At 41.1% G+C, this 13,576-nt stretch overlaps 1 protein-coding gene across 1 annotated transcript in view; it reads right to left on the bottom strand.

The window, feature by feature from the left end:
• Positions 1 to 1,790: 1,790 nt before the first annotated feature.
• Positions 1,791 to 13,576, bottom strand: part of zgc:92140 (uncharacterized protein LOC447854 homolog) — a 31,606-nt gene continuing 19,820 nt past the window's right edge. Inside the window, exons 3-6 of the mRNA XM_054790467.1 lie at positions 8,444 to 8,529; positions 4,326 to 4,393; positions 3,871 to 3,931; positions 1,791 to 2,690 (exon numbers count right to left, since the gene is read on the bottom strand). Of these exons, the coding sequence (XP_054646442.1) occupies positions 2,652 to 2,690; positions 3,871 to 3,931; positions 4,326 to 4,393; positions 8,444 to 8,529 (254 nt within the window). The 3' untranslated portion in view covers positions 1,791 to 2,651. The remainder of the gene's footprint in view (positions 2,691 to 3,870; positions 3,932 to 4,325; positions 4,394 to 8,443; positions 8,530 to 13,576) is intronic.

Here is a 13,576-nt window from a genome sequence, read left to right on the forward strand (position 1 = left end):
CAGACGCATCTTGTTTGTTTTTTTTTTTAATCACTGTCAACTGCTGGTAATAAGTGTCAAATGAAGTTAACCACAGTCAAAATGTAAAAACAAAATAGTAGTCGCCATTATTTTGTTATCGGCCATTTGTATGTGCTTTCCATGCAGGAAGACTCCCGCTTTGAAAGCAAAAGTAGAGCCAGCAATGAAACGTAACAACACTTTCCTTTTGGGTGGAAAAAAACGCTTGTCATCAATCAATCGATCAAAGCAAATAGCTGTCGTTTGGTTGCAGGGGGCCGGGGGTGGTGGTCAGCCAACACTGCCATTCAGTGGCCAATGAAATTCCTCCACAGGTGTCACTCTTGAATGATGTTATAGTCCACAAGTATTTAACTACATTTACCTTTGTTGTTTACTAAATTTGTACAAGAGTGTTTGAATTATATATGTTACTGTACTGTAGATGCTTTGAGGCAGATTCAAAGGGAAAATATGCCGTCTTACTGGAAATGACGTAATAATGATCAAGTTAGTTGAATACTTTGAATAGGGACGCATTTTACTCCAGACATTAACTGAAAATCTCAAGTATTTTCAAGTCATCAGACTAAAGTCCGACTCACATCCCGATTCATTGATGGCAAAGTCCAGTCTTTGGTGATATTGTCAAGTCCAACGTCATCAAAATTGTGAACTCGAGTCCAAGTCGCGAGTCCACACCGTCATTATTAATAAACTGTCAAAATGAAAAAATGACAATGTGCAGTCACACACGTGAGGTTATACTGAAAAAAGGAAAGGAACCAAAGAAAGATAAACCATTTTTAAAGTGGAATATAAAAGAAAAAAAATGCAAAATCATATAACCTGGACTTCTAAGTGTTTTTGTCCTGCAAGTGTAAAAATAAGTCAACCATCATTCATTTTAAAATGTAAAAAAAAAACAAAAAACAATAAAACGCTTCAACTTAATGACAAAGGTGAAATGCAATGGTGACCCCATCAATTGTCCCACATGTGTAAAAATAAGTGAACCACAACAATAAAAACTGGCCAAAAGTATCAGGATACCTGAAGCATGACGGCGAACCCTACCTTAGAGGGTGTATTGTTTCAGAATTTTTTGGTAAAATTCCCAACTCCCAACAATCTCAGGGGCGTTAGACTTTAGCATCTCTGCTGTTTGTCTGTAGAACAGATGAATTCAATTCACATTATTGCATATGGGGAAAGCTGAAACACAAACCAGGTTGGTGCATCATGAGAGTGCTCCCACATCTGTAGTATTATTTTAATAACATGTTTACTAAAGCAGTTCATGTTGGTTGGAAACTAAAAAACAACAAAAAGACAACTCATGGGCTCGATAATGCAATCCTATAGCTACTGTATGTTGAGGAAAGGACAATTAGATGACAGTGGTGCAGTTAGTAAATAATAGCAACACCAGTGTCTGGTACTGTTTGTATTGGTACTGCACTGTACTGGAGTTAAGCTGTTTGCCGTCTTGACTATTTATCGTTCTGTTTGTATGCTGAAGCTGTAAGATAGAAACATCTAGTATACAGTAGCAACACGAGCTAGCGTTCAAATGTTTAAATAAAATATTTTTATAGTGGCTGAAGTGCATTTTTGACCTTCGACTGCTGTCGATATCAGTGTTGGCTATTCTGACTGGATCAGCTCAGAGTGACTGCATGGCTTCAGGTAAATAGACTTGACTTCACACTCTGTCTGGCAGCATGACGCCACTCCATTAGTCAGCACAGTAACACACACACACACACACACACACACACTACACTCTAAGAGCTTTGCCGTTTTTATTTTAATAGAAAAAAAAGTATCCAAATAATACAATTGGAAGTCTCCAGTAAACATGTCAAGAAAATTGTGATCAGATCTTCGTCTCCACGGCAACCCCCAGCATCCTCCAACCCGCTTGAGCTCTCAGCCCTGCTTGCTGCTACAGTGCCCGAGTGTGTGTGTATAACAATAAAAAAAAAAGAAACGTTGACAGAATGAATGTCTGCTGGTGAAATGAAAAAGGATGCGTGTTGAGAGGCTGAGAAACTCTGAATGATGCTGATGAGGAGCAACAACATCACGTTTGCTAAAAAAAAAAATAATAATAAAAAATGAAGAAAAAACAACAAGTGGCTGGGATAAAAAATAAAAAGGTGGTCGACCTTAGAAGGCAGGAGAGCTCCTGACTCAGACTCATATTAAAATATCACAAAATGTTCCCTCTTCCTTGTCCACTTCTCCGGCCCTGCTGCCCAAAAGAGTCCAATGCGGCATCACATCACCCCTCAGTCCTCAGTCGGTCCCCAGTGGGCGGCAATTTTTGGAGTTGATTGTTGGCAATTCGTTGAAAGGGACACATGAAGGGTCCTGGAACCATCTCCCTCCATCATCTGTTTGTGAACTCTGGGGTAGGAGGGGCCTGGCATGATTGGGGCGGGGCTACAGTCTCTGAAGAAAGTGTCCTTTTGTCCCGTTCTCTCTTGTTAAAATACTATCTTTGCCATATGACGATCGGAAAATCCCAGCACATGCACGACCCCATTGCTAAAACACTGATTCAACTCTCACACTCCCACACACACACACACACACACTTTGTGAGGGTTTTAGTTGGTGTAATTTCAAAGGGGGGGGCCGCTGTGCTATGTCCCATCCTCCTCTTCAGAGCAGTAGTCTCTCCCCTGGAAACAATTCAAAATAAATTGTTACTACTGTGTATCTAACAAAGTCACCTTTCATCACTTCAAATAAATAAACACCAGATCATTATATTATATTATATTATATTATATTATATTATATTATATTATATTATATTATATTGTATGGCGCGTATGCTGTGCCACCGGATGTGCTCATGTACGAGCGAACATGCCGGGGACTTAGACGTTGTGGATTATTTTGAGGCGCTCTGATTATGCCAGGTGGCAGTTATCATTAATAACTGGCGGGAGGAGAGATCGCATTAATTACATTACATATGTTACGACATGGCTTTGTGGATGATTTGGCGTCGCACTGCATGTTTTAATGGAGCAAGGTGGTGGTTATTACTGATAACTGGCTGGAGGAATGATGACGCCAATTACAGTGCAAGACATGTCCACATTGCACACTTGATGTGCTCCTGCGTGAGCGAGCGTATCATGGGCTTTGACTTTGTGGATTATCAGTCATTTTGTTATTTTCTATTAAGCAAGGTGGTGTTTGTCATTAACTAGCGAGAGGAGCAATCCTATAAATTATATGACACATCTACTGTACCTCGTGCACCAGATGGCTTTGACTTTGTGGATTATTTTGATTCTTTCAATTTATTACGGACTTGATAACCTAGTGTGAGTGTAACCTCGAATAAAATTTTGGTGCAGTTTGAGAAATATATTTACATTTTACCGTTACAACCCACTTCGGCCAAGTGGAGGCAGTGACCCACCAGATCCAACAAATGGAGCTGCAGTTAAAAATGCTTGCAATGTGTGTTGCAGTTGACACTTAATGATGCACTGAATGAGTTGTAACGCTGCGCCTTACTGCCACCTATAGGATCAGAGAGGTCACATTTTGTAGTTTTTGGACAGGACTTTTAAACAATAGCTATAGTTTTTAGCATTTACCTTAAGTGGACACATTTGATGGATCAGTGTGTGACTTTTTTGTGTGTGTTACTTCTATGTTGTCATTTAGTGTCTGTCCAGCAACGACTACTTGACCACGTCTTTTTAAACATTGAGGGCATGTTGTTTCTTTAAGAGATCCGAGGTGCCATCTAATGCCCTTTCATATAAATACTCCAAATCCCACCCACCTGGCTTTCTATAAATCATGAACAAAACAAACGCCCCACGTTGCCTCCCTCACCTTCTCAATCTTCTCATCCAGCATCCTGAAGAATTCCTGTTGGCTCTCTGACGAGTGAATACTGGCCGAGAGAGGGAGAGGGAGAGGGAGAGGGTGAGGGAGAGAGGAAGTTGGAGGATGGAGACGAGGAGGAGGAGGTAGGCAACAAATACATCATGAGAATTTTCCATTACAACCTCCCACACCCCCCTCAGTCTTTCCTTCTACACACACAAGCACACCCACACACACATCCTCAGTGCAGTCTGAGAACTCCTCAGCCCCGGAAGGAATTGTAATATCTGTTTAACAAGACTTCACAGGCCACACCATGAAGTACACCTACACCATCTAATGAGACCCTACTGTATATGACAGATTATGATGGACACAATATTAGAAACGACCCCCCCCATGATACAGTGCAAACTACAACCACAACGACATTATTCTGACAGTGTTTTCTGGACACTTACTTTGATTTAATGTTTGCCGTAGTCATTTCTTTCTGCTGCTTGCCCTTGTGCTGCACGTTACTTTTTTCCTGAAACAGACATCCAAAGGCGTCATTATTTAACATCTCTTTTTTTTCTGAATTGAATTGAAATTCATTTTAGTGTCCACATTATTCTGTAGCATACCTGTATTACTTCATTACTATTTCACATTGTTTGCTACTAGGTACTTTAAGGATGAAGATATTACACACCAGAGTGTTTGAACTATAATGAAGGAAGCTGGTCTTCGATATTTTGTGATTCTCATGTGTTCATAATGACATGTCATTAGGGTCATATTTTAAATCAATGAAAATGAAAAAAACCCCCACACAAATTATAAAAAAAAAAAATCAATAGTTAATAAAATAATAAGAATGACAATAATAATTGTTACTCAGAAATAAATATATGCTGTATACACATACACACACACACACACACACACACACACCAATAACAATAACACATAAAATAGAAAAATAAAAAATAACAATTAAATAAAATGTAAAACATAAAATACAATAATGAACCAGAAATAATAATTGTAATTTATGACTTTATTTAACATGTTTAATATGTAAATCTTGGACGTCAATCCATGCATAATAATAAAAAAAAAATCCAATGTACTACATCAGGGGTCACCAACGTTTTTCCGTGTGAGAGCTACTTTTACAAAATGAAAATGTCCAAGAGCTACTCATTTTTGTCACATTTATTTTCAGAGCTTATTTTAAACCCAAACAAAGCGAATATGCTTGTTTTACCAGAACATTAACAAAATGCTGGTGTCCACAACTCACATTTTGTATTTCAGAATGCATTTCTTTCTGCTGTTCTTTCATTATTAACTGAAAACCTGAATGAAAAGCAGGCTTGCGGGCACCTCATGTGGTCGAATGGGGGCTACCTGATGCCCGCGGGCACCACGTTGGTGACCCCAGTACTACACAGTTTAATGAATAATGAATGCTGTATAGGCAGTATATATAATAAATAATGAATGCTGTATAAAATCTTACACAGATAATGAATTTCCTTGGTGATAGAATAGAAACACCATAATAAACATAAAAAAATAAATAAATAAAATGAATACCTCTCTGATAGTATCAGTGTCAATCAAAAATGAGCATTATTATCTTTGTAAAGACATTTCTGATACAATTTTCAATGAAACTTTTGTATTGGCTCTCAGACTGTGCGGGTGTACCTAATGTTAAGGCCGATAAGTGTGTAATGTGTGAAAGGTAAGGTTGGTTGTATTAAACACAAGTGAAACGCAAATTTCTTTTTGGCGAGAAGCATTTGTCTCAGGTCCATGTTATGCATATTGTATATGTTGTGAAGCTGCGCTGATACAAAACAGTGGCTGCCGCGGTTCGGCTATGATTTATACTTCCATTAGTACATGTTTAGAAGCTGGACAAGACAGTAGACAGGCCTACCTCAGCTGCAGCCACCATATTAAACATAGTTACATGAACACCTGAGCATTATTATCTTTGTAAGTGTATCTAATTAAGTGGCCCATGAGTGTATAGTATGTAAATAAAAAGGCATGAAAAATAGGTTGCTGCAAAGAAGTCATTCTTGCAGAATGTGGGCTGTACCTGCCTGTGCAGCACTGTGTGCACGCATACACTGCGTCCACAATTATTAGGCAATTTGCATTATTGTTTATTAGTTTTATTATTTAACAATAACAGTGCTCTTGGTCAATACAAAATGTTAATAAACCTCTAACTTGAATATTTAAGGAAGTGAAAGTGAGGTTTTGGCTTTTGTTGAGAATGTCTCTGTGTGCACAATTATTAGGCAACTCAAAGAAAAACAAAACTATTCCCATCTCACTACTTTATTTTCTTTTCTTTTTTTTACACAACACAAACTTTACAAATATTTCTGACATTTCCAAAAATAAATCAGTGACCAGTATAGCCACCCTTCTTTTCAATAAAACGGAAAAGCATTCCATCCATGGAGTCTGTCAGTTTCTTGATCATTTCACCGTCAACTTTTTGTGCAGCAGCAACCAAAGCCTCCCAGACACTGTTCAGAGAGGTGTACCTTTTTTCTTCACTGTAAATCTTATGTTTAAGGACCCACAAGTACTCAATGGGGTTTAGGTCAGGTGAGCAAGGAGGTCATGTCATCATTTTTTCAGCCATTTTAAAGACCTTTACTAGCTAGCCAAACAGTGGAGTACTGTACTTGAGATGGATGCATTGCATTGTCCTACATTAAAAATCATAGTCTTCTTAAAAGATGCACAGTTTATCCTCTACCACCGTGTGAAAAAAGTGGCAGTATGTTTGCGGGTTGAGTTTGAGTCTATCTTCAACCTGAAAAGGCCCAACAAGATCAGCTTTTAAAGGGGACCTATTATGCTTTTCCTCTTTTGTGGCCTATAAATGTTGTTACAATGTTTCTTTTTAACACTGACTTCCATTCACATCAGTGCAACCCGGACTTCCTTATATTGGCATGCCCAGCACGCCCCTCTGCTTTGCTCTGTTCACGGTGTTAGCACGTCGAGCAACGGCTCCCAGGAAATGTTAGTTCAGGTGTGCCTAAAGAGGCAAGCATCAGGCAGAGGTGGTTGGAGTTGCTGATTCCCGGCCAGCAAGAGAAAAATATGCTCATCTGTCAACAGCATTTCGCATGGGTCTGTTTTGTGAACATGGGCCAATACGAAGCTGGACTATCCGCCAAACTGTTGCTGAAGTCCGACGCCTTTCCAACGTTACTTGGTCGTGTTGAAGAGTCAGAAGAGCAAGCTGTATGTAACAATGTATCAGTGTCCTAACTGTTTATTTTGTGTAAGTAATCGGGCAAAAGGGGTTTGGCACCTGTCCGGAAATCCTCGGGAGCGCTTGGGAGTGTGACCAATCACAGCAGAGTGGGCTCGGCGGGAGGCGTACCTGGAGGAGGGCCAGGGGTGGAGTAAATTACACAAACCGTTTGGGCGGAAAGCAGAAAACACTGCAAAAAGAGGTGCAGAGTCTGGAAGGTCTAGAAAGCTTTCTATGCGGGTTATCGTGTGTAGCTGCTCTATAGGAGTCCAGAAATCAATACAAAGGCCCGAAAATTAATATAATAGGTCCCCTTTTAGCATTCCAGTCCTTACCAGTACCCAACCTCCACCTTGCTGGCGTCTGAGTTGGACTGGAGCTCTCTGCCCATTGCCCATTCTGGTCCATCAAGAGTCACTCTCGTCATCAGTCCATAAAACTTTTTAAAAATCAGTCTTCAGATATTTCTTGGCCAAGTCATAGCCTTTCAACTTACGTGTCTTGTTCAGTGGTGGTCGGTTTTCAGCATTTTTTTTTTAATCTTAGCCATGTCTCTGAGCATTGAACACCATGTACTGCACTTCTGGACACTCCAGGTAGATTACAGTTCTGGAATATGACAGCACTGGAGGATAATGGGTTCCTGGGATCGTCATGTTCGATTTTTCTCAAATATTTGGCAGTCAATTTGCATGTCTCTCTCGACACGTTTCTTGCGACCCTTTTGTGCACTTGCAACAACACATTTAATGGTTCTGTGGTCACGTCCTAATATCTTGGCAATTTCAAGAGTGCTGCATCCCAGTGAAAGATGTTTTACAGTTCTTGACTTTTCAGAGTCTGTTAAATCTGCTTTCTGGCCCATTTTGGAGGAAAAGCGGAAAAGAAGCTGCCTAATAATTGTGCACACCTAATAAAGGGTGTTGATCTCCAAAGGCCACACCCTCCCTCAGTACACACATGCACATCACCTGGTATGCTTAAACCCAATAGGCATTCAGGTTTATTTAGCTTGGGGTTGGAAAATATCCATAAAAATGAGAATATGGTCAAAATACTGACTTGCCTAATAATTGTGCACACAGTGTGTGTGTGTGTGTGTGTGTGTGTGTGTGTGTGTGTGAGAGACAATTCGTGTTTATGCAGAGGATGAGGAGGCCGATGGAGCCACTTTTGGATGTAAGCTGATGAAGTGTCAGGAAAAGGTCTGTGTGCAGCTGACGGCCTGTCACAAGTCATGCTGTGTGTGTGTGTGTGTGTGTGTGTGTGTGTGTGTGTGTGTGTGTGTGTGTGTCTCACCAGGTTCTCCTGGTTGCGTGCGTTCACCCGGTTTTCCTCCCCTCTCATATACTTCACCTCCTCCACTCCCTTCATCTTGTATTCATCTGGAGGTGACAGACAGAGACTAGCATGTTTAAAGGTTTATCTAAAAATCCATAATAAAAGCCATAACCCTGAAACGCTGAAAAGCTGAAACTCAACTCATTAAGAATCCTACCTCACACAAATTCACTTATCACGGACCGGTCTGGAACCATATTCAGAATTTGGTCGCCAACCCATCAATCGTGAGCGACTAGTCGATCTTTGGGATGTTGCCGGTCGATCGCGAGAACATTTTGAAAAGAATGTATTATCATATCAGTGCCCTCACCTCCTGGAGAGCGACCAACAAGCACGCATTTTGTCCACTATCCAGGCAGCAACCCAAGGAGCCCAGTCCCCAAAACCAGGCCGGAAGTACACTAGTACACCGGCTCGCCCCCCGGTGCTAGCAAAAAGGTCGAGCGAGAGAGGGAGGGAGTGACAGCGCACTGCAGCGATGTGCTTGCGCACACAACAGTAATTATTGCACGTTAATGGGACTCGAAGTCTGCCTTTGCTACCTCAAATTTAGGGCACAAATTTAACTCCATAGACGTGCACCTCCAAAAAAATCTTTTGAGCCACGACGACGCTCGTTAAGTGCTGGCTTGGGGGGTGTTTGGTAGATCACCAACCCCACCCCAGATTCACGGCCGAGCCGAGACCAGGGATCTTGGTCTCAAAAAGGTTGGTGACCACTGCTCTAAAGTAGATTTGAGGTGCCCTATATGGGTTGTGGACAAAATGCTTTGAAAAACATGCGAGCATAAGCACATTATACAGATGTTCTCATCATTAGACAAATTGTCATGACTACAGTAGTAGACAGTTAGTTGCCAAGTCCTGCAAAGATGCTGGCTTGAGGCGGCCATATTTTTCAGCCACTTTTTTGTTGACGGACATGTCTTTGAGATAAAACTCAAATAAAACTCTCACTTCCAACATGATACCAATATTGTAGCCTTGAGTATAAGCAGATACTGTATTGATCCGAAATGAGCACGAATCATACATACTTTTATTACTTGTTTTTTTTGTGTGGAACGTTAGAACAGGCTTGATAGTCAGCAACAGTAGGTATGAGAAAAACTCGTTTACTTCTTTATGCATCTGGGATATAGTTTTATCCACAATGTAGTGTATTGCTCAATGAAGCCTTTAAACCTGACTTTACACGCCACCGACAGAGGCTGGCTCTTTTCTCTTGTAGCCAATGATTTTTTGCCGTCCAGTGGGAGTTTCTCATGGTTTGCAAATGTTTCAGACAGCTTTGGATGATTGAGGGAGCTGTGGTCTTGCAGAAATCATGCAGTTTTTTGCGACGTTGCTTCAAATGCGTGTGGAAGTTGGTCGTATTAATTAATTTCCCCAGTTCTGTGCCAAGTTAGTCTTTTTCCAGACTTTGAAACGAAAAATACTGTCACACTACCGGCATCACTCCCTTTCCTTGCGATTAACTTGTTAGCACACGTGATCAGGAGGGCTGTATCTGGATGGAAATGTTGAGGCGGAGTCTGGATTGGACTGTTTGTATCGGAGTGCCAATACCGCACCAATATCAATATTGGATCAGGACACCCCAAGTCTTTTGCAGATGTAGCTTAACTTCTCATAGCTGCCGTCCAATCTCACTTCACGTATCATGTTGTGTTCCTTCTTTAGACAGAAAAGACTAAGAATAAAACAACAGCGCCTCTGTTGGTTGCATTCAAGTAGTGCACTCCATTTTGCCTCAGTTGCTTCAAGATGTGATGAATCAACAATCAGCTCTGAAGAGTTAAAAAAAAAAAAAAAAGTCCAAAACGATCACTGTTGCACAGCCACTTGCTCTGAGTGACATCTCCCTAAATCGGAGATGACAAAGACAATTATTTATTTATTTATTATACTTATTTTTTTAAACGGAGGGCTTCTCAAAAATAGGCGCTCCCCCCTTTCATCTTCATCTTTTCTTCTGTGACAACTCCTCTCCCGCGCTTCTTCCGCGTCGGCGTGATGAAACCCCCGTTTCATGCCGAGTGACAACTGTCGCACACACACTGGCAGACGGCGTGAACACTTTTTGATCCCATCTAAATTGCTGCAAAGCATGTGATGTGATGCCCCTTGATTGACATAAGCTCACTTTGATCCAACTGTAGCCTTCACATCCGGCTCTCACACTATTTCAGGCGGTCGCTACTTCAAGAAAAGATCATTTTAGATGGTGTTGATGCAGCCTACAGGGGCCAACTCATCTGCACCCTCCCCAGGCTGCGGAATATGAAACATGAAATTCATGTGGATCACCCCCCACAGTGAATAGATCTTAATTGTGGTGACCTTAGCCTGTTCAGTGTTATCACGCCCTGTGTGTGTGTGTGTGTACGTGCGCATGCTGAGACACGAGACGCCTCGCTCTCACTGGTTTACATTCCTCAGACAAACAGCAGCAAAAGACTCTCTTATTGTCTATCTTTTCATCTCAGCCGCTTTCCATGTAATTTCTCCTCCCTCGTCTCCCATCAGCTGACATTTTAAGGCCGCCGTTTTGGGTGACGCACAAGATGATGACAAAGCATGACATGAAGCACATGTGAGGGTCAGGGCGAGAAACAGCTAGCAAAGCAAGCAAAGACGGCTGATGGCAAACAGGGCAAAATGCAAAGTGTACATGTGATAAAATAGTAAATCACATGTGGGAAGATAGTAAAGGTATACAGTAGCGCCCACTCTGTCACAGAGGAACAATACAGTATCTCACAAAAGTGACAACACCTCACATTTCAGCAACAATTTTACTATCGTAAATCTTCTCTATACTATAGAAAGTAAACGTTGATATACTTTAGTAGTCAGTGTACAGCGTGTTTAGCAGTATAGATTTACTAGCCACTGAAAATGAATCAACACACTGTCATTATTGTCACCACAGCCGGCAACACGAGTGAGTACACTTCAGAGCGAACATGTCTAAATTGTTTCCAAAGTGTCAATATTTAGTGTTTTGTGCGCCATTATCATCTTGCACTGCCTTAATCCTCTTGGGCATGGAATTCACCAAGGTTGCACAGGTTGTTACTGGAATCCTCTTCCACTCTTCCATGATGACGCCACTGATGGAGCTGGTGGATGTTAGACACTTTTCCCCTCCACCACTTTCCTTCCTTTCACTTGACGATGCCCCACTGGTGCTCAATTCAATTCAAGTCTGGAGGAGATATACTTGGCCACTCCATCTCCTTCACCTTCAGCTTCCTCAGCAAGGCCCTTGTCATCTTGGAGGTGTGTTTGGGTTTATGTTTCACAGTAAATGTTGGAATTCATGTTTCCTCTCAGTGAGTCACAGTTCCTCAATGCCGGCAGCACCCATGCTGCCCCAGACCATGAGGCTACCACCACTATTTAGACAATAACGACTGTGTGTGTCATCTTGGAGATGTGCTTCGGCTTGTTAGTATGTTGGAAAGAGCCATGGATGGGATCGTGCTCTTTTTGTTGGAATTCATGTTCCCCTCAATGAACCTCAGCTTCCCACTTGTGCAGTTCCGGGCCATGATGCTACCACCACCGTGCTTGACTGTAGGCCAGACACAATTATCCTGCTACTCACTTGTCTTATCAGTAGGGATATCCAATGTTGGCTTTTTTGCCGAAAACCGATATGTCGATATTGTCCAACTCTTAATTTCTGATATCAACCGATACCAATACCGATATGTATACCATCACATTTCTTTTTCTTGAATAAAATTGTTGTAAAGTAACAATACTCTTAAATGACTACGTTAGTGTAGTTGGCTACTCCACCCATCTCTGAGTAGATAATTCATGAATTACATATTTTATATAAGAATATATTTGTGTTTCTTGTGCCTTGTTTTATGATATTTTGGGAAAGATTGAATTTATTTTTAGTTAAAAGGGGTATCGTTTAAAATACATGAATTTGCTGATTATTTTGATTGATAACTTTCATGTTCTTATTTTATATTCTTACTTTATTGCATTAAAACTACTACATGTACAGTATACTGTGTATGGTTTTTCGGCTGATGTAAAGTGAATTACTACTGTGTGGGATCATTTGAGAAGATAAAAGACACTGTTTTTGGTGCCTAACTGTTTCCCAAGTATATTAGTGCGTGTGTGAATGTATAAACGATATGGCCACAATATGGCAGCGATGCTGACGTACGGCTCAGCGAAGCAGCATCTACGTATATATGGTTTTGACAGCAGAGCTTCCTGTTTCCCAGCATGCTTTGCTGTACTGTTGCTGTAAATAGCCGCTGAGTTACATGTTTGGAACTCACATAGTTGTCGGTTATTCTATAATACTCGTTGGTAGTGTCTTGTCTGTTGTTATCTACCTATTACGTTGCTGTGTGATGTTTTTTTTTTTTTAGCTCTTTGTTTAAAAATCACCGTAAAACCAGTTTGTGGAATGGTAACCCCCACACGATTTTAAAGGAGCTGTTAAGTTCATTGTGAGCTTTGTTGTTACTCTGTTTGTTTAAATGTAGAGTAACCATATTCTCACAGACTTGTGAGCAGCACAGTATTAACTTCATGATACAGCAAGTTCAGCAGAGTTGCAAATTTGAGAGCTTGGCGCTAAAAGCTCTGTATCTGCTTTTATTCTCGGGGGAAAAAACATACCGATGTTGGCCGACATCATGTTTTTATGCTAGTATCGGCCCGAATATAGGCCATCTCTCGTTGCCAGCTATTTAGACAATAATGACTTTCTCATTTCCAGAGGCTAGTAAATATACATTGCTGTACAAGCTGTACTATGACCACTCTGAAATATATCCATTTCTATACTATTGTCCTTTGAGAAGCTATAATAAAAATGCGTGAGGGCGAGTGCGTGTACTATATGCTATCGCCTCTCCCCATCTCCTTATTGCCCACATCAATGGCACAACGCCGCGGACAGTGTTGCCATTTTCCGGCGTCCTTCTGTATTTGCGTAATGGAGCTCAGCCTTTTCCGGTTATTGTGTGAGAGCGAGAGCAGGGGGGAGGAGGGGGTCGTTAGGATTTAGGGACTAGAATCTGACAGCATCAGACAATATCTGGG

This window comes from Dunckerocampus dactyliophorus, chromosome 10 (genome assembly GCF_027744805.1).
Source record: "Dunckerocampus dactyliophorus isolate RoL2022-P2 chromosome 10, RoL_Ddac_1.1, whole genome shotgun sequence".
Lineage (NCBI taxonomy): Eukaryota > Metazoa > Chordata > Actinopteri > Syngnathiformes > Syngnathidae > Dunckerocampus > Dunckerocampus dactyliophorus.